This window comes from Nannospalax galili, unplaced genomic scaffold (assembly GCF_000622305.1).
Source record: "Nannospalax galili isolate Female #2095 unplaced genomic scaffold, S.galili_v1.0 scaffold984, whole genome shotgun sequence".
NCBI lineage: Eukaryota > Metazoa > Chordata > Mammalia > Rodentia > Spalacidae > Nannospalax > Nannospalax galili.
The window spans coordinates 70,034-89,507 of NW_008350493.1; the positions used below are offsets into that span (position 1 = coordinate 70,034).

Genomic DNA, 19,474 nt, shown 5'->3' on the forward strand with positions numbered 1-19,474 from the left:
TTATGTTTATTTCCTATTGTTAAAATAGCCTTATTTATATTTGTAAACACTTGCCAAATTCTTAGGATTCATGAAGTATAATCAGAAATATTAAAATCATGTCCTTCTTCCAGACCATCAAATAAATTCAAGATATTGTGTTCATTCCCAGTGTAAAAGGCAGGCATGAGGGTTCCTTCCATTCTCATTACGCAGACCACTCGTAAACATTCCAGAAGATAAAAACCCTTTCCGAAAGGATAGCCCAAGATAGCCTGTAACTAGTGCTCAGTGGCTTGTGTAGGCAAAACCTGCTCTGATTAGTAGGGACAGAAGATACATGAACACCCTGATATTTGGTGGAGGCTTGATTGATATTTGAAGGAGACAGGATTAGAATAGACATGAGAACAGAAGGTGTACTTCTAACTTGAAATGAACATGATGACTTGTGTTTTCTAGCAAAGTGTTCTAATACAGACCAGCAGGGAGGAGTAGTTGTGTTTGAGTTATAAATGTACACTTAAAGATTTTGGCATTATTGGGAAACTGGTTTTGGAGTAGAGACCTGATATCCTCAATATTACATAGAAATATCTGTTCTTTACCCATCATTCTACTCTTCATTTACTCAAATATTTTTAGTTACCTCCTTTATGCAAATCAGTGATATAGGAAAAATAATTGGCTCTAAAACACAGAAGATGGACTGAGGCAGGTATGAAGTAGTGCGCCAGCAAAGCCTAATGCAGTGACCCAGGCGTGTGGCGCTATTTCTGGTATTGATGTTTTTTGAGCACTTCTATGCCAATGTTAAATATTCCCATGTGTTTTGTGTTGTCCTCATGATCATAGACAGTACTGATTTTGTTTGGTTGGGTTTTTTTTTTTTTCAGTGCTACACAAGTGCTCAACCACTGAGCTATAGCCCCAATCCTGAGGTAGACTTTTTTTTTAAACTACTTTAGTTAATATATGAGTAAGCTAAGGTTGAGATACAAGGTTGCATCAAGAGTCAATCAAGAAATAATAGTATAAATACCATTTGCATATAAATCAAAGTTTGTAAATGTTTTACATGCCCTCCTTTTTACTTTAATCCTCTCCATGTGTGATAGGCCTAATATTATTATTCCTGATTTACAGATAAACACAAAATTGAGAGACTTACCTGAGTAGTCATTTACCAAATAGTAATGGCAGTGGGGACAGAGCAGTAAACAAGTATTAAAGTGTGAGATCCAAGAACTCCACTAATACTACACAAAGAACACATGGACAAAGCAAAAGTAACTTGGCAAGGCAGCTCTTGCTTTTGCAAAAATCTACATTATGCCATTCAGATCTAGCAAGTATACTCGACCCAGAAGTTTGATAGATTTTTTAACCCCTTAATGCAAGAGTACTGTGCCTTTTCCCCACTGGCTGGGTTCTGACCTCACAGTCTTTCGTGTTTGACTAGTTTTTTTTTTTTTTTTAAGAACAAAAATTGATGCAAAGGAAATGAAGGCAGAGGGGGAGAGGAGTTGGACAAAAGGAAGAGGTTCAGCCTCTCCAGGAATACAGCAGGGCTTTTGCATAAGCAAAAGTTTTACAGGGTATGTGGGGGGCTTGAAAGATTTGAATTTTTTGTCTAAGCCAGAGTTTTACAGTGTTTGACAGAAAAGACTGATATGAAAATTTAATGTTTCTTACAAGGTAGCTTGAGGTCCTTGCTCTTGGAGTTGTTTTCTGCTGGCTGAGTAACAATCAGAAATGTATTTTCTGGAGCTGACAAGTACTATATGGTAGATAATAAGGTAAAGCAATAGAAAGAGGCTGGAGATACCTGCAGAAAGTCAGTATAGCTGTGGTGGAGAGAGAAGGCTCTAAGAGAAAGGAATCAGGGTTGAGACCCACATAAGAAGACATTTAACAATCTGCAGGGAAAACATTCTAAATAAGTGCAGCCACTGCAAAAGTCCTATGATGGGAACACAGCTGGCATGTTTAAGGGACAGAGAGAACCCAGTGTGTCTGGATCATGGTGAAAGAGGAAGAATGAGAAAGAGGTAGGCAGGAACTAGAGCAGGAAGAACTTTAAAGCTGTGGAAAGCAGTTTGGTGCTTGCCTTGTGGGTAGCAGGAAACCTTGGAAAATTTATGAGGTATGTATGTAGGGATGCTTGATGTCCCCCCACCTCCAATGTTATCATTTCAGGCTTCTAATTTCAACAGATGAATTTGAAAGGTAAGGGAAACAGATGTTCAGACTATAGTATTAAGGAAGGCGGTAATTTTTTTTTAAAGATGTTTGGAACACTTTGGGGGAAGAACTAGCCATTTAAGTCAGATAATGTCTTAAAATGGTAGAAGCTCCAGTAGGGTCCAGGGTGACACAAATTTTAACAGCATACCTCAACAAAAGGGAGCTGTTGTCCTGTGGTAGGTGTGCAAATAACTGAGTACAGTTGCAGCACTGCTGCCATTTTGGTGAGTGTTCTCTATGTCAAATATTATACAGAGTGCTTTGGTCTCTCCCCAAATCCTCAGCAGCTCTCTGCAGAAGATTCAAATCCTCTGCAGAAGTGAAACTTAGAAACCACTTAAATGTCTATCAAAGTAAACATTCCTTAAATAAAGTATGATCTATCCATATATGTAATACCCTGCAGACAGTATTTCCTAGTGAGGTAAGTAATAAAATTGCCATATTGCCATAATAAAATGCCAATAAAAGATTTTTGTTACAATAAACACATGTCAAAACTTACCTGCTATTCATTGCTCCCAGTGGAGTCTGCGTTCCTCAAAGAACAACGAAGTTGTATTCATGTTGATATGGTCTTGGTCAAGTGAATAAGTGAATGAATGCATGTAAAATGGAGACCACACAAGGGTCAGGGGAGGAGAAAGGAGTGGGTGGGAAGAAGGAAAAAAGAGAGAAACTCTTGGACCTAAAAGCTGAAAGTATTACATTATTAGAGAACATATCATTTAGAAAAGATGGTACTGATTATCATACTCTCTCTGATAAGGAAGTTATCAGAGGCAATTTGTAAGCTTTAGACAACAGCATTTATTTGAAGAAAATGATAAAAACTGTGAAAAAATGGTTCTGACTTTGGCATGAAAGGGATGGAGTTGCGTTGAATGCTTTCTGGTTGGTGAGTGGACTGAGTGGTAGTTAGGTGGAATTGAAGACTCCAACTCCTTCTGTGGTTGGTGAGTGGACTGAGTGGTCGTTAGGTGGAATTGAAGACTCCAACTCCTTCTGTGGTTGGTGAGTGGACTGAGTGGTCGTTAGGTGGAATTGAAGACTCCAACTCCTTCTGTGGTTGGTGAGTGGACTGAGTGGTCGTTAGGTGGAATTGAAGACTCCAACTCCTTCTGTGGTTGGTGAGTGGACTGAGTGGTCGTTAGGTGGAATTGAAGACTCCAACTCCTTCTGTGGTTGGTGAGTGGACTGAGTGGTCGTTAGGTAGAATTGAAGACTTCAGCTCTTTCTGTGGTTGGTGAGTGGACTGAGTGGTAGTTAGGTGGAATTGAAGACTCCAACTCCTTCTGTGGTTGGTGAGTGGACTGAGTGGTAGTTAGGTGGAATTGAAGACTCCAGCTCTTTCTGTGATTGGTGAGTGGACTGAGTGGTCGTTAGGTGGAATTGACTCCAGCTCTTTCTGTGATTGGTGAGTGGACTGAGTGGTAGTTAGGTGGAATTGGAGACTCCAACTCTTTTGGTAGATGATTTGTGAATCAGAACTTTCTGATATGCTGGGGTTTTATATTGTTTATGATTTCTGCAGTCATCTAATGAACCCTAACCAAGTGCTCACTGTGATACCATGTCAAAGCTTAACTGCTACCCATTTAGCTGAGTGCTCTGTTTTACTGCTGGAAACGTTGTTATCCCAGACAGGCCTCTGAGTCACAAAGAAGATGCCAGTTGTCCAGTTAGGTTCTGTGACTGCTTCATTGTTGAAATGGCATCTTTATTTGAATATATGTTTTGGCTTCCTGTTTACTTAAGACTCCCATGATTGTCTTTGTCCTAGGGGTTTGTGGATAATGGCTCAGTCTATGATTGAACCTCCTTTTAGCAAAGTAGTTACTTGGTCTCATCAGCTTAATTATTTTATTTGTTAATCTTGATGATATGCTGAATAATTTTTCTCATTGTTTTGAGAAGCATTTAATTTTAAGGTGTTTATCAAGTAACAGAATTTGTAACATTGTAATATGTGTTTGCTTTTGCTAGTTAAGTCAGATTTTCTCTTCTTTAATTGCATGATAGTCTACCTGTAGTGTGATTTTCAAGATGGTTATGGGATCTTGCCCTTTGATTTTATTATATTTACTACTAATACATGCATTCTCATGTTTCTTGCCTGCCATCCTACTACTGCAGCAAGAAAGTGACTGACGGTTAATCATATTTTACAGCATACTCTTCAGAATGCTGATTCACTGCTGTAAAGTAGTTATATTTTATCAGTATTTTCAGAGCTCCCTAATACTACAATTTACTAGTGTTTGTCAGTCTTCCCTGTTAGTTATATACAGGCTTGAAATTGGATTCATTTTAGCAATGTGATATATGTTATAGTGACTGTTTGCACAAAACAAGACTAGCAAATACCCAACACTATCTGTCTTTGATTAGAACTTTTAAGCCCAACGGCTTGATTTAGTGAATGGAATGTTAATTATATTGTAAACTGGGCAGCCCATTTTCTATCATAAGAACTGTATAGTAGAATAAACCTATTTTGATATATGAGGTGTCGAAAGAAAATTGACTAATAGTAAAGGGAATAACCTTATATATGGTTAAGATGTCAAATGAAAAGTTTTAACTCACAATCATTGTTACGGGAAAATGCATAGAGTGGACTTTTGTTTTTAGTTCCTCTTCTTCTCTTCAAAGTTAAATGATGGAAAATTTCTCTGGGTTCCAAACTCCTCTTATGCATCATTCAACAAAGCCCTGACAATCTAGCCTCTCTGGTAGCGATGAGATTTATGGCTTTCCATTCCTTGATGTTCCATTATTCTGTCTCCACCATCAAATTGATTAGTAGGTAGTGATGAGCAAAAAAAATCAGACCCAGCCAGTGTCCATCACTTTAATGAACTGCTTAGAGGTAGTTAATACTGTCCTTGATTCGCATGACAACTGGGTAACCAAATCTTTTTCAATGTTTTTCCCTTTCTCTTATCTGCTTACAGGGCCCACTGGAAAATGATTTGGTAGTTCATGTAGCACTTGTAGCAGAAAGCCAACGGTATGAGATGTAGATGTGTGTTGTACTCTTTTATGGGAAGGGGAGGGAATGATTGCTTTATGTTAATCATTTGAGGACAAGAGTAGGGATATAATTTCATAAACCGTGACAGGATTTCAAGGATATCATTAGTTTGACCTTAAGAGCCAGAAAATTCACCGTTCATGTTTAAATTTTGTTTCAGCTGAAGTGAATATTCAAAACTGTAACAAGTTTTGAGAAATTAGTGTACATACATGACAGATTCCCCAAATCAGTGCCTGCTTCTCTGATCATCCCCTAAAGCTCCCATCTGATACTTTAGGGAGAACCCATCAATACCTCTGGGTTCCAGTGTAGATGGCATATTGCTCATGTTAACAAATTTAAAATATGCTCCACTTTAGCATAGTCTGTTCCCTTTTATCTCCTTCATTCACCACTTCCTGAACTGAAAATGCATTGTCTAAAAATAGCTTTCTCTCCCTCTCTTCCCACTCCCTCTCTCTATTTAGCCTTCAAGTTTTTCTCAACACATATGGTATTCAAACTCAAACTCCTCAGCAGGTGGAACCTATTCAGATCTGGCCTCAGCAGGAGCTTGTAAAAGTAAGTAGTCCCAGCCTTTACTTTCTCCTTTACAGAAGTAACAGAGCATGGTGGTTTGACTTAGTTCACAGGCAAGATGCTTAAACTCAATCCTAAATCACTAATCACTAAATCACTAATCACTAAATCACTAATCCTAAAGTTGATCCTTGGGAAGTCTACTTTATCGAATATTAACTTAAAAAAACACAAAATGAACAAAATCCTAAATTGTGTGGGTTTGTACATTATATTCATGGATCTTGTTGATTTCTATTATTAAAGTCTGTTACTAGCCTATACTGAGCGCTTCCAATAAATTAGTCTTAATTGTAGTTGTCATGTGTACAATTATCCTTTGTAGTTTTGATTTTCTCTTTTATTTCCTTAAAACTTCTGTTCTAATTTTTTTTAGAATTACCACTTCCCTTTTTCCTCCTGCTTTACTTTTTAGAGTATGAAGTCATTCTTACTGCTTTGGTTTGTTGAGTCTCAAATAGTAATCTCTGACTTTATCTTTGATGTAGTTACATGCCTATTTGGGATGAGATTAAAGGGTGACTGAGGGGGCTGGAGAGATGGCTCAGCAGTTAAGAGCACTGGCTGCTCTTGCAGAAGTCCCAGGTTTGAAGCCCAGCATCCACATGGTAGACAACAACTGTCCATAACCCCAGTTCCAGGGGATCTGACGCCCTCTTCTGTCTTCCACGGGCACTGTGTGACATGTTTGTACTTACGCACATGCAGGCAATACTCTTCTACACATAAGATAAAAATAAATAAAACAAAAAAAGGTGATAGAACTTTTGCATGCACTGCTCTTCAGATGGGTCCAGAGGTACCTTTGATTATGGCAATTCTTGCTCATCTCATTAGAGACAGGAAATTGTCAATCCCACTAGGTACTTATAACTATCATTTTATTTGTAAATTGATTTTTAAAATCCAGGAACAAGCTACCCACTGCTTCACAGAAGTATTTATAGTAATGTCTCTCAGGTGATCAAGGTTAAGTTGCTAAAAATGGCTGTGGTCATAGTTTTGGATGCTAATTAAGGCTTAGAGAAGTGGGGGTGCACCTGATGCAAGGAAACACAGGAGCCAATAGTTCCTGGTCATCAGGCTGGACTTGCCGATAGACAGCACAAATGAAAATCAGTGTGGGTCACCACGAGCACCAGCTCTTACAGGGTCTTTATACTTCTCTCAAATGCAGAGACCTCTGTGCTGGTGAGATGGCTCAGAGGATAAAAACACTTGCCACCAAACCCTGATTTAGATCTCTGGAACCCATGTAGTGAGAAAACTGACTCCTACAGGCTGTCTTCTGACCTTCACACACGTGCCCTAGCACTTGTGCACCCACACGATCCATCAGTCAGTCAATCAAGTTTAAATATTTAAAAAGTGTAGAAGCCTTCTCTTCCCACCTACTTGCCACAGCAGAAAGATAATGTTGAAAGTGCACGGATCCTTGAAAATCACACCAAGTGGAAATGGTGGAGGATTTTTTTTTTTTTCTGGTCTTTTTGAGACAGAGTTTCCCTGTAGCCCCAGCTGTCCTGGAATTCACTATGTAGACCAGGCTGGCCTTGAACTCACAGATCCGCCTGCCTCTGCCTCCCGAGTGCAAGGATTAAAGGCATGCACCACCGAGGATTAATTTTTATGATAGAAGAAAATAAAAGATGGTAAATGGCATCAAGAAGGACCTGAGGCGCTGCAAGGAGAAGAGCAACACAATGGGAGAGGGCTGTCAAAATCTATAGCTTAGTGTAGTGCATTTATTCATGTGTGGGCTTTATCTTCACTCAAAGTGCTAGAGAAAGAAAGGTTAGTCTTTGATAAGCATGTCCTTATAGCAAACGGCCCCAAATCTGTCTTTTCAAGTCTAATTAATATAAGCACATTTTAATGGTAGGTGGATAATACTCTACCATGCATTTCAGATATAAAAAGGCCAATCAACATAGCCAGAAAATTACTTGGATGTGACTTTTTATTCATTCATTAGCAAGCACCTGTCATATGCAAAGCACTGTAGGACACTAAGATGACCTCTGAGTCTAGTGTATATGATAGAAAATATAGTTCATTATAGTCCACTTTGATAGGAATTATGATATTTGCACAAAAGGCTGTGGAATCACAGAGGCAACAGAAAAGCATTCTCTTTCACAGTAATTGAAACATCTCCTGACTTATTTTTTATTGTTTTAAAGATGGGCTTAGCAAATGACTTATAATTTGGTTGTGGGCTATTGCTAAAAAAGACAAATCTGTGACCAAGAACCCAGCTTCCCTATGCATATGTTAAGACAACAATATTCTTTGCGGCTACAGCCTGTCTTCCAAACTAGCTGCTCTCTGGGATTCCCCCTTTAAGATATATTTGCATACTGCTCATTATAGGCCTGCCTTTTGAAAGCAAGAAGTGCACTCTCAGATCTTAGTTTGATGCACATATTCTTATGCCAATCACCGATTCTTTTCTTCTAAGAAACTGCACCCTATTTCAATTGCTGAGGATGTAAAGACTGACAGCTTGGAGGAGGGCTTTTATGGTGTGTAGTTAATGCTCGTTAATATGGTGACTGGTGAGATTGCTTCATGGCGGTCTGAATACAGTGTAGACCTGGTATTCAGTATGTCTGTGGTGGGTGGTCAATCCTGTGTATTTCAGTACATTAGTTACATGTGTGGATACAAAGTGGGGCCAGCATTGCCTGTGTCCCCGAGCATTCTAGATTTTAACTGTTGAACTGTCACAGACCTGCTGTATCATGTTAATGGGAAGCCCTTTCTATAATAGAGAGTAGTAGTCCTGCCTACATAGGCAGATTTTAACTTCTGTATGATTAAATTTTACTACTTGTCCAAAGGAAATCTAAAATAATTTAGACATATAGGTATTTCTATTTTTTTAATTTATTTATTTAATAACCACTTGATTAGAAGAAGCATTTCATTACAGCTTTAATGTATTCAATAACAATTTCCAGAGCAAAGATACATCTCTTTCAAAAGTGGCTGTAGATTTTTAGGTTTACAGTTGAATTTTAATACAGTTATACAATATTGAACTCAGTATAAACCCTGTAAGACATAAAATTGAATGAGTTCTTAACCTTTAAAAAAGATCTCCATTTCATTTTTAAGTGTTTCCTACAGAAAGACTCAGTTTTTGCTACTAATGCTTAGATGTTGGCACATGTGTCTCTAATCTCTGTGTATCTGATTATTACTAGTCACAGTCACTTACACTCAGATCTTTGGCACCTGAGTATGGATATAAAGTCATCAAGTAGATTTCAATGGTAATGTTTTATTATCTCTACTAATTAACATGAAGTAAATTTTTATGCTTCCTCCTCAAATATAACTTTTTATGTTGATGTTTTTGTGTGCATATTATACAGAATATCCCAAGCAGTCTTATTCATTTATATACCCATTTCCCAAATGGCACCCTCCCACAGCCTCCTCCCCTCGCCACTGGAGCCCATATACTCTGCCATCCCTGTTACTGTCCACTGTAATGTCAGCACCCCAGCCGTTCCCCACTACTTGTCCATCCGCTGAATCTAATCAGCCTGTCTAGAAATCTTTGTTTTAGGAAGGTCAGCTGTTCCTCACTGAGCAGCAATCAGTTGTCAATATTCCTTTAGATAAGATTGGGGTCTGCTCTTCATCTTCCCAGTTCTATGCTGGGTTACTGTCTGGGAGTCTCTTGGGCCACCCTGGCCAACAACTCAAAGGAAGGTATCTCCTATCTGGCATTGTTGCATGTTATATAGCCTTAGCTAAGCATATGGACACTTAAAAAATAATATTGGCCCTTTTAATCTTTGGTTGTACTTGATTTGGGGGTTTTTAAGGCCATACAGTTGGCCCAGATAAACCAATTTATTTTTACACTTAAGATGGTTTGAGGATCTGTTCGTCAGAAGTCACATGGGCTTAGGAGGAGTGCCTGGCTCCATTCTTTTTCCAGTTCCTCCTATGTGAAGATAAATCAAAGGTCCAGTTTGACCATGGTTGGCTTTGCTTGGAAGCATGGAGGAAATGATTCTTCTGTGTAGACCCTCCTCGTTGTAGACTGGACACTGGTTCAGGTCCAAATGTGGGGTCTCATTGGCCTCCTTGATCAAGAGGACAGATGACCCAGCACAAATACATGACATTATGAGAGATGCTTATAGTCCCCTGGAACTAGTCAACCCAGGAGGTCCCCTGGAACTTAGTCAACCTAGGAGGGAAAGGAGTGAAAACTGTCCTTTAAGTCCCTCTGACCAAATTAGTATAGGCCGCAAAGTATGGCTGTTCAACATCCAAGAAGGTTAGTTCCACCAGTCTGGTATTTTTAATTACCATGTACCATGTAGATAAATCTCGGGCAAAGACAAAAGTTTCTCAGATAAACCTTGCCTAAACATATATTCCTTGATCTAGTATGTATAATTTGTCAGTAGGTTGTTGCACTAATATGGTTTCCTCTGGTTTTTAAAACTCGCTAGGCATTATTTATCTCTCACATTGTCTAACCCTTCCACTATGGTTTCTCCATTTAAGGTGCCTCCCATTTTTCCAGTTTCTCCCTTAATAATACCCTTCTCCTATAGTCTCACCTCTCTTGAGCTCCTTCTTTGCCTTTATCCCCTAGGTTCTTTGTATAACCTTCCCTCCCCCCCTCTTAAAATGCCCAGTTTTTATCTATATATCCCTTATTAACGCCTGTTTCCTACTGTTCTTCTCTTTCAGATTCTTTCTTTTCCTTTACCTCCCTGGTACCTCTTCATTATCCTGGTTTCTGTAGTTATGTCTGGATACATATTCGTTTAATCAGAATTTGGTGCTAGGATCCACATATGAGGGAGAACATGTGTCAATTTTTTTTTTCTGAGTCTTTGTTACTTCACTTAGTATAACAGTTTCTAATTCCATCCATTTACCTGCAAATTTCATGATTTCATCTTTCTTTACTGCTAAGTAAAACTCCATCGTATATATGAAACACATTTTCATTATCAACTGATCGCTTGAAGGACACCTAGGTTGCTTCCATCTCTTAGCTATTGTGAAAAGAGCAGCAACAAACATGGATGTCCAAGTGTTTCTGCAATAGGATGAGTTCTTTGAGTATATGCCAATGAGTGGTATAACTGGTTCAAATGGTAGGTTCATTTATAGTTTTTTAAGAGTTCTCCACACTGCTTTCCATAGGGGTTGAACCAGTTTGCAGCCCCACCAGCAGTGGATGAGTGTTCCCCTTTCCCCACATCCCCTCCAACATTTGGTATCATTTGTTCTCTTGATCTTAGCCAGTCTGACTGGGGTAAGATGAAATCTTACAGTACTTTTAATTTGCATTTCTCTAATTACTAGTGATGTTGAACATCGTTTAAGATGCTTCTTAGCCTTCTTTATTTCTTCTTTTGAGAACTCTCTGTTCATCTCCTTGGCCCACCTTTTTTTTTTAACTTTTACAAAAACTTTATTGAGAATTTCATACATGCATTTAAGGTGTTTTGATCAAATCCATGCCCACTCCTTTCCTTCCAACACCTCCCATATCTCGCCATCACTTTTTTCTTTTTCTTTTTTTTTCTTCTTTCATTTATTTATTTTTATGGGGCTTTTGGGTACTCTAACATTCCCCGCTCTGAAGAGGTAACCATAAAATCTTTTAAGGATTCGGTACAAGTTCCCAAATGCTTTTGGCATTTTTGGCCTTTGGAACAGAGTATGTTGCTAACAGTCCCGAGGACATTTTGACTTTTAGCCAAGAAACTGGCTGCTTTTCTTTTAGGCCTTTTTACCCTAACTGCCCAGCCAATTCCTCCCTCCCATTCTTGTCACACCGTCCTCTGAAGAGGTTACCCAAATTGCCAATAGGGAATAGGGATGCAGACTGCTCTGGCTTCTTCCATGCTGAACAGGAATCCAGGGTGAGGCAACTGTAGTACTCCTTCAGTGGGTCTATCGAAAAGACTCCAAATTGCATAACTCTTATCTATAAGGGGAAAAGAAAGTCCTTGAATTGTGAATAGGAGATGTGAAGGAGAAGTAAAGGCAAGAGTAATTAGCATTACATGTTCTAGACAGGGAACTAGAAAAAAGTCAGAACAGGGCAATTTTCAAATGTTCATATGAGAGTCCATTGGAATTTCTTGACAAGGACTTCCAAAAGCATCCCTCTATTGGGTTCTTCCTCATTTTTCTTCTGTCTTCCAAGGCTGGACTCGAGAGTGATGGATTCAGGATTTGCTTTCAGGTATTTTAATAGCTGCTGGAGTGGTTAGAATCAGTGTCAGTTCCCTCTCAAAGTTATCCCATCTTTTAATTGGGTTACTTCTTGTCTTCATTCTTTTTTTGAGTTTGTTATATATTCTGCATGTTAAACCTCTGTCAGATGTGTTGCTGGTGAAGATTTTCTCCCATTCTGTGGATCTTCTCTTCACTTCCCTGGTTGCCTCCTTTGATGTACAGAAACTTCTTAGTTTAATGAGGTCCCATTTGTTGATTTTTGACCTTGTTTCCTGAACAATTGATGTCCGGTTTAGAAAATCCTTTCCTACACCTATATCTTGTAGGTTTTTGCCAATGTTTTCTTCTAACAGTTTCAGAGTTTCAGGCTTCACATTGAGGTCTTTGATCCATTTGGAATTGACCTTTGTGCAAGGTGAAAGATAGGGGTTTAGTTTCATTCTTCTACAGGTAGAGATCCAGTTTTGCCAGCACCATTTGCTGAACATGCTGTTTTTCCTCCAGTGAATGTTCTTGGCCCTTTTGTCAAATATCTGGTGACTCAAATTGCACATACTTGTATTTGGGTCTTCAATTTTGTTCTGTTGATCTATGGGTCTGTTTTTTTACCAGTACCATGTTGTTTTATGACTATAACTTTGTAATACAGCTTAAAATCTGGTATAATAATCCCCCCAGCATTGCTCTTAGTGCTCAGGGTTGCTTTGGCTATCCAAGGTCTTTTGTGGGTCCATATGAATCTTAGGATGGTCTTTTCCAATTTTGTGAAAAATGTCCCGGGGATTTTTATTGGCATTGCATTGAATCTATAAATGACTTTTGGTAGGGTGGTCATTTTCACAATATTAATTTTTCCAATCCATAAGCATGGGAGGTCCTTCCATCTTCTGATGTTTTCCTCCATCTCTTTCTAAAAACTTGAAAGTATTTGTGGGGGAAAAGTGTTTCATCTAGTGTCATGTGCTGCAGTTTCAGTACAGCTAATGCAAGGTAATGCTTACGAGTATTGTTCTTCTGACCAGCTGACAATGTCTAAAGTGATTGCTCTTCCAGAATCAGTATTCATGCCACATGCTACTCAGAAGGACATTGTTTGCTCCCTCATTTCTCCATTGTTACCAGCCCTGTGCCGGGCATAGTGCCAGTCAGGGAATATGCCTCCTCAAGATTGTACAATTCAGGAAAAATCAACATAAGAGCTAACTCTGACACAATAGGATAAACAGAGATCTCTTGTACAACATTAATTTTGTATGTAATGAAGTTGTTATTTAGAAACAGTTAAATGACAATCGCATTGTATAGAAGCAGTTTGATTGTCCATTTAGAAAAGTTTTAGGTTTTTTAACCTTTAATCAAATGCAAAAATAAATTCTTTCTATGCAGATTAAACATTTAAGTATTTTAAATTCTTATTACATGTTATTATTTTGTGCCCAGGGATGGGATGCACGCATGGCATAGCACAAATGTGGACATCAGAACAGCATACAGCAGTCATTCCCTTCCATCATAGCGGGGCCAGGGATCAAACTCAGATCAGTTGGCTTGGAGGGAGGTACCTTTACCCTAAACTGAGCCATCCTACCAGCCCCATTGAAGTATTTTAAAGGTATTTATCACTAGAAGAAAAAATAAAACATTTTTATAGTGTGTTGGGAGGAAAAGACCATGCTTAGGATACCAGTGCCAATAAAACAACGAAAAAAGGAAGTGATTGACAAGTTTAAGTAAATTTGGCATAAAAACATGATACATCAAAGCTGTCTGTGAAATGTCCTAGTAACAAAATATATTTATTTTGAAATAACCAAGTGCTGAAATGATGTTTGGCCTATTATATAGTCCTCACATTTTCTAACATTGAAGAGCAAACTGGATAAAACCTTTACTTCAAAGAATAAAATTCTCAGGATCTCATTCAGAAAGAATTACAAATAGTAGAAAAGAAAACAAATTAAAAATATATAGAGAGCATATACATTTAATACATTGGAAAATGATGGACCACAAAATATTTTAATACAGTAGCTTAAAAGAAAAATGAAATATTTCAACCCAAAGGAGTGACTTAAAACTTTAATGTAAATTGATACATTATTTCTAGAGGGTAAACAGCCAGACATTATGTTTCAAAAAAGTTTTAATCTCTTCTGTCAAGAAAGTCCAAGAAATTATCTTGTAGATGTAATTGATAGTACTTGAATTAAAATTTTAAAATAACGAAAATTTGGAGCTACCCTCATCTGGGCATGGAGGCTACATAGGGTAAAGGGCTTTCTTAACTGGATTAAGTGTATGCCTTGGCTTTAACTCTTAATTTATTCTAAGGGTATCTGCTTTTACCTCATAGAAATTTCAGAAGTTGCTGTTCCATTATGGCACCCTTATCTGTTTTCTAATACTTCTGTTTCAACATCTTGAAACCAAAATACTGCCATTGAGTTTGAACACTGGTTCATCAAACAGATTACATATTCCAGGAGCCCATTTATGTGAATATGTACATATTGATATATGTATGTGTATAATATGGATGTATATTTATCTGTGTACTATAACACTGTAGCCTTATCAGTACTTTTGATAGTTCTTCATGCTTATACATTAAATTACACCTCTCTCAAAATACTCTGAGCCTGGCATGGTAGCACATAGCTTTAGTCCTAGCACTCAGCAGACAGAGGCAGTTAGATACTGTAAAATCAAGGCCAGCCTGGTCTACATATCAAGTTCCAGGCCTGCTGGTACTACAAGGAGACCCTGTCCAAAAAAAACCAAAAAATAAAAATAAAAAAATAAAAAAAAATAATTGAAAGTCAAATAGCTGTTGAATAAGATATGAGAATAAACAAGATTGTGCATTTTGGATTGAATTACTTATAAAATTAATGTAATCAGAAAAAATTCAGTAAAAATAATTCCATTTTGGTAAGATATACTTGAAGGTGGGAACCGAAAGAGATATGTGGTCCTGATTTTTTTTTTTTTTTAGCTTTAAGTGGATGGATTGGGGGGGTGTTTTGTTTTTGTTTTTGAGATAGGGAATTTCTATAGCCCACGCTAGCCTAAAACTCATTATGTAGACCTGCCTCTGCCTCCCAAGTGCTGGATTAAAGGTATGCAACACCATGCCCAGCTTGTATTTTTCTTTTTAATGACAAAGGGAACATTTGTCTCTCTTTTTTTTTTTTTTATGAATCAACGCCTTGCAAGTTGTACATTTACAACAATGTAATAACAGAGTCAAATTTTAGAGTATTGCTAAGTGAATCTACAAGTTTTGCTCTCCAAACTCAGTAACCCAAATCTGTCCTTCTTTGTCTAGCTTGTTGATCCTGGATGAGGTTTCCATGGCATCCTTTTCTACTGAAAGATCATCAAGTAATAGCCAAGGAAAAGCAACGCCTTGCAAGTTGTACATTTACAACAATGTAATAACAGAGTCAAATTTTAGAGTATTGCTAAGTGAATCTACAAGTTTTGCTCTCCAAACTCAGTAACCCAAATCTGTCCTTCTTTGTCTAGCTTGTTGATCCTGGATGAGGTTTCCATGGCATCCTTTTCTACTGAAAGATCATCAAGTAATAGCCAAGGAAAAGCATGGACTCCTCTGCATGATACTGATTTATATACTTGTGTCTTGCAGGCTTATTTCCACCTGGGTATCAATGAAAAGTTAGGACTGTCTGGGAGGCCAGATAGACCCATTGGCTGCCTTGGGACATCAAAGGTGATCCTGACTTCTCCACGCAGTAGCATTTGCATTAGTTGTTCTAAATTCTGAGGTCATGCCTGACTTTCTGGCCATCCTTTCTCATATCCATTATGTACTTGGAACCAGTTGTCTGCTTTATTATTTTCTGCAGTAAATCTTATTTATTTTGTGTGTGTCACTAATGCTTTCTGAAAATAAATGATCACCTCTCTGCTATGTTACTTCTAAGCTTCATAAAAGCCCTTATGTATAGTAATATTCAAGCATAGGATTTTTCCATCTTATTAAAAACGGTCTATTTTGCTAGCATAATGATTCAAACAAAAAACTTTAATATTGTATGGATTTTAAGCTGTTTATTTATTTGCCTATTTAGAAATAAGCATCAGTGTTTACTTTTAGTTGAGATTTAGAATATTTAAGATACTTTGCCTTCCATCTTCTCTTACAGATTTACCGCATTCTAGGGAAGACTGTAGTTTGTTATCCAATCATCTTTGACCTAAGTGATTTCTACATGTCTCAAGATGTTTTACTGCTGATAGATGACATAAAGGTATTGATATTTACAGTTATTCAGAGAATCTTTCAGTTGGAAAGAGATGACTTTGTTCACACCGATTTGTGTCAGATGTTAAATCAAGAATTGCTAGTAAAACATGAAAGTAAAACAGCATCTTTGCAGAGCTTGGAGTAAAATCAAAGATACATTTTTTCTTCCATGAAGTTGGAAGTTGTGTGATGTTGCTCATTACACCTTTCTAGAAATGGAGTGAATACAGTTTAAGACTATGCTCATATGATACTAATGGTTTATCTCTTTCTGATCAAAACTTGAATTAGCAGAATAATTTATGAAAAAATATCCCATAAAAGTTTTACTAACTCATAATTCTGAATTAGAATTTCCCCCACTCCACATTCTGTGTGTGCAGTAAAGAAGCTTAGAACATGGCCATAAAATCTAGAGTCAGCCAGGTTGTGTCTATTAAAATCTTACCTCTTATTTGCCAGCTGTGTGTTCATGGGCAAGTTATTTATGTACCTCTGTTTTTTTTTTTTCATCTATAAAACTAGATAGTAAAGGGACTCTTTTGAAGAGTAAATGAATTATATGTAAAATATTCAAAAAGCTTGGCACTGGCACATGGTAAAATGTTACGTGATTGTGATGATGATAGATATGTAGATAGATGGAAAATATTTAATCGAATAAAGATCTCTCGTCACATTACTGATGGCTTACACAAATCCAGTTCAGTCTCCTTTACCTGCTGTAATATTAATCCATAGTAATATAGTATAACATTGGGATAACTTTTTCTTTATCCTTTTTTTTTTTTTTTTTTTTGGTTTTTTTGGAAAAGAGTTTTCCTGTCGCCCCAGCTTTCCTGGAACTCACCATGTAGACCAGGCTGGCCTTGAACTCACAGAGATCCACCTGCCTCTGCCTCCCAAGTGCTGGGATTAAAGGCGTGTGCCACCATGCCCTGCTCTTTATCCATTTTTGAGCTATATTTTTTTTAGGGAGAGAAAGAGAGAGGTAGGGAAAGAAAGACACATAAGTAAGTCATCCTTAAAACATAGGTAGTCTGATTATTTTTAAGAGCAAATTTTAAAATGAAAATGTTTCTGTGCTTTTAAGTAGCCAAAATTATCAAGGGCTTTATTTCTAAGTGTTTTGCTAGCTAGCTCTTTGCTTCACATAATTAAGGATCCCAGTCATCTCAGATTCTGTCCTTGACATCCTACTTTAATCTTGCTTTTGACAGAATGCACTACAGTTCATTAAACAGTATTGGAAAATGCATGGACGCCCACTTTTCCTTGTTCTCATCCGGGAAGACAACATAAGGTGAGCTGATGGGAAATAAGCTGCACGGCTGAGGCTGAAGAGACTGGCCGGCTGTTAAGAGTATGTATTGCTCTTGCCGAAGATCCAATGTTAGGCATCTCACAAGCACCAGTAACTCCAGCTTCAGCGGATCTGATGCCCTCCTCTGGCCTCTGCAGGCACCTGCGTTTATGAGTACATACCCACACAAAGACACACACATAATTAAAAATAAAATAAATATTAAAAAAAAACTGTACTTGTCTCATTGCTATTTACACTGAACCTTAGGAAGCAGAGCCTCCTGATATTTTGTGTGTTTCTTTTAGCATGTAGAAGACTGTTTTTAATACTTAGCAAATAGTATTAGATTGTTAGTTTCCCATTCTACTGTTAATAAACTCATTTTGTTTTTCTGTTTTATTTCTAGAGGTAGCCGGTTCAATCCCATATTAGACATGCTGGCAGCCTTTAAAAAAGGAATAATTGGAGGAGTCAAAGTTCATGTTGATCGTCTGCAGGTAGTCTTCTGAGTTTCAGTATGTTTCTGTTTTCAGGCCAATCTGCAGTGCAGCTGTGTTTCTTAATATATGTTCTGTCGTCAAAGTTTTGTTCTGTGCATATCTTCCTGTTGTTGCCATCTCAGTTTCTCCAGTTGAACCAGTCAGGTGCTTGAACAGAAAACAGTATTTTAGACTTTATTAGAACAACTCTAATTCTCTTATTGTATTTGGAGAATCGTGTCCATAGGTGGAGACGTGACCTGCTTATAATCTGCTTTCACAGGCACGCTGGTTGTCTCTTGGTCCCATGCTATTTTGCTTACTCAACTATAGCATCCAACCAGGAGAAATCTTTGTTCCATTCAAGTATCACATATTACCTATTTAACTCCTCAAAGCATTCTTTGGTTCCCAGCCAGGCACAAGCTTCTGTCCGCAATTATCTCCTATTAGCACTTTGTTCTTCAACCAATACAAATTAAGTGCTGTGTTCTGAACTCCCAGGCATTCTGCCCCTCCGCTCAAGCCATTTCCTCTACCTGGAATATTCTCTGTCTTTCCAGATTTATGGGTTTTAAAATTTTTTTAAATTCTAAAGACCAATTCTATAAATTGACCCAGACTATAAATAACAAGTTTCTTCTTTGCCATCCTTTTATGACCTTTAACTTAAACTACACAACGTGTAGTCTATGTCAATGATATGTTTACATACCCATTCACTAATGGTCACATTTTCTATATATGATTGATTTTTACTTAAAAGATACTGCTTTATCTTTTTGTAATGCTTCCTGTGAATTTTTTTTTATCTTGCAGTTCTCTTGAGTTGTACATTTAAGCCATCATGTTTTAATTTTCTTTTTTCATTGTAGCCTGTCCTTGTTTCATAGATGTTATATTTTGTGGAGATTTTTTTAAAGACTATTAACTAGAATTTTTTAATTCCTTCAGTTCTACAGTAACTCTCACACATTTATTTTCTTGGTCTTTCATGTTCAAGATATTTGTTAAATGTCTGGTAGTCTTTTGCTTCCCATTCATTTTTAAGAGTGAAAGTGCAAAAACTTTACAGGAAACCTTGTTTAGGGAGATATTCGGGTCTTAAAGAATCCCTATATAAGGGCTGGAGAGATGGCTCAGTGGTTAAGAACACTAGTTGTTTTTGCAGAAGACCTGGGTTCAAATCCCAGCACCCACATGGCAGCTAGCAATCATTCGTACTCCAGTCCCAGGGGATCCAACAGCCTCTTCTGACCTCCATGGGCATTGCACAACATGGGTGCACTTACCTATATGCAGGCAATACATACATACACATAAAATAAAAATAATAAATAAAATTG

At 37.6% G+C, this 19,474-nt stretch overlaps 1 protein-coding gene across 2 annotated transcripts in view; it reads left to right on the plus strand.

Annotated features, from left to right (window-relative positions):
* Positions 1–19,474, plus strand: part of Phkb (phosphorylase kinase regulatory subunit beta) — a gene marked incomplete at its 5' end in the record, with an annotated part of 127,328 nt that overhangs the window by 57,431 nt on the left and 50,423 nt on the right. For both annotated transcript variants that reach the window (XM_017801859.1, XM_017801858.1), the window contains 6 exon segments: positions 5,184–5,239; positions 5,734–5,827; positions 15,723–15,806; positions 16,243–16,347; positions 17,564–17,646; positions 18,056–18,146. In XM_017801859.1, the coding sequence (XP_017657348.1) occupies positions 5,184–5,239; positions 5,734–5,827; positions 15,723–15,806; positions 16,243–16,347; positions 17,564–17,646; positions 18,056–18,146 (513 nt within the window).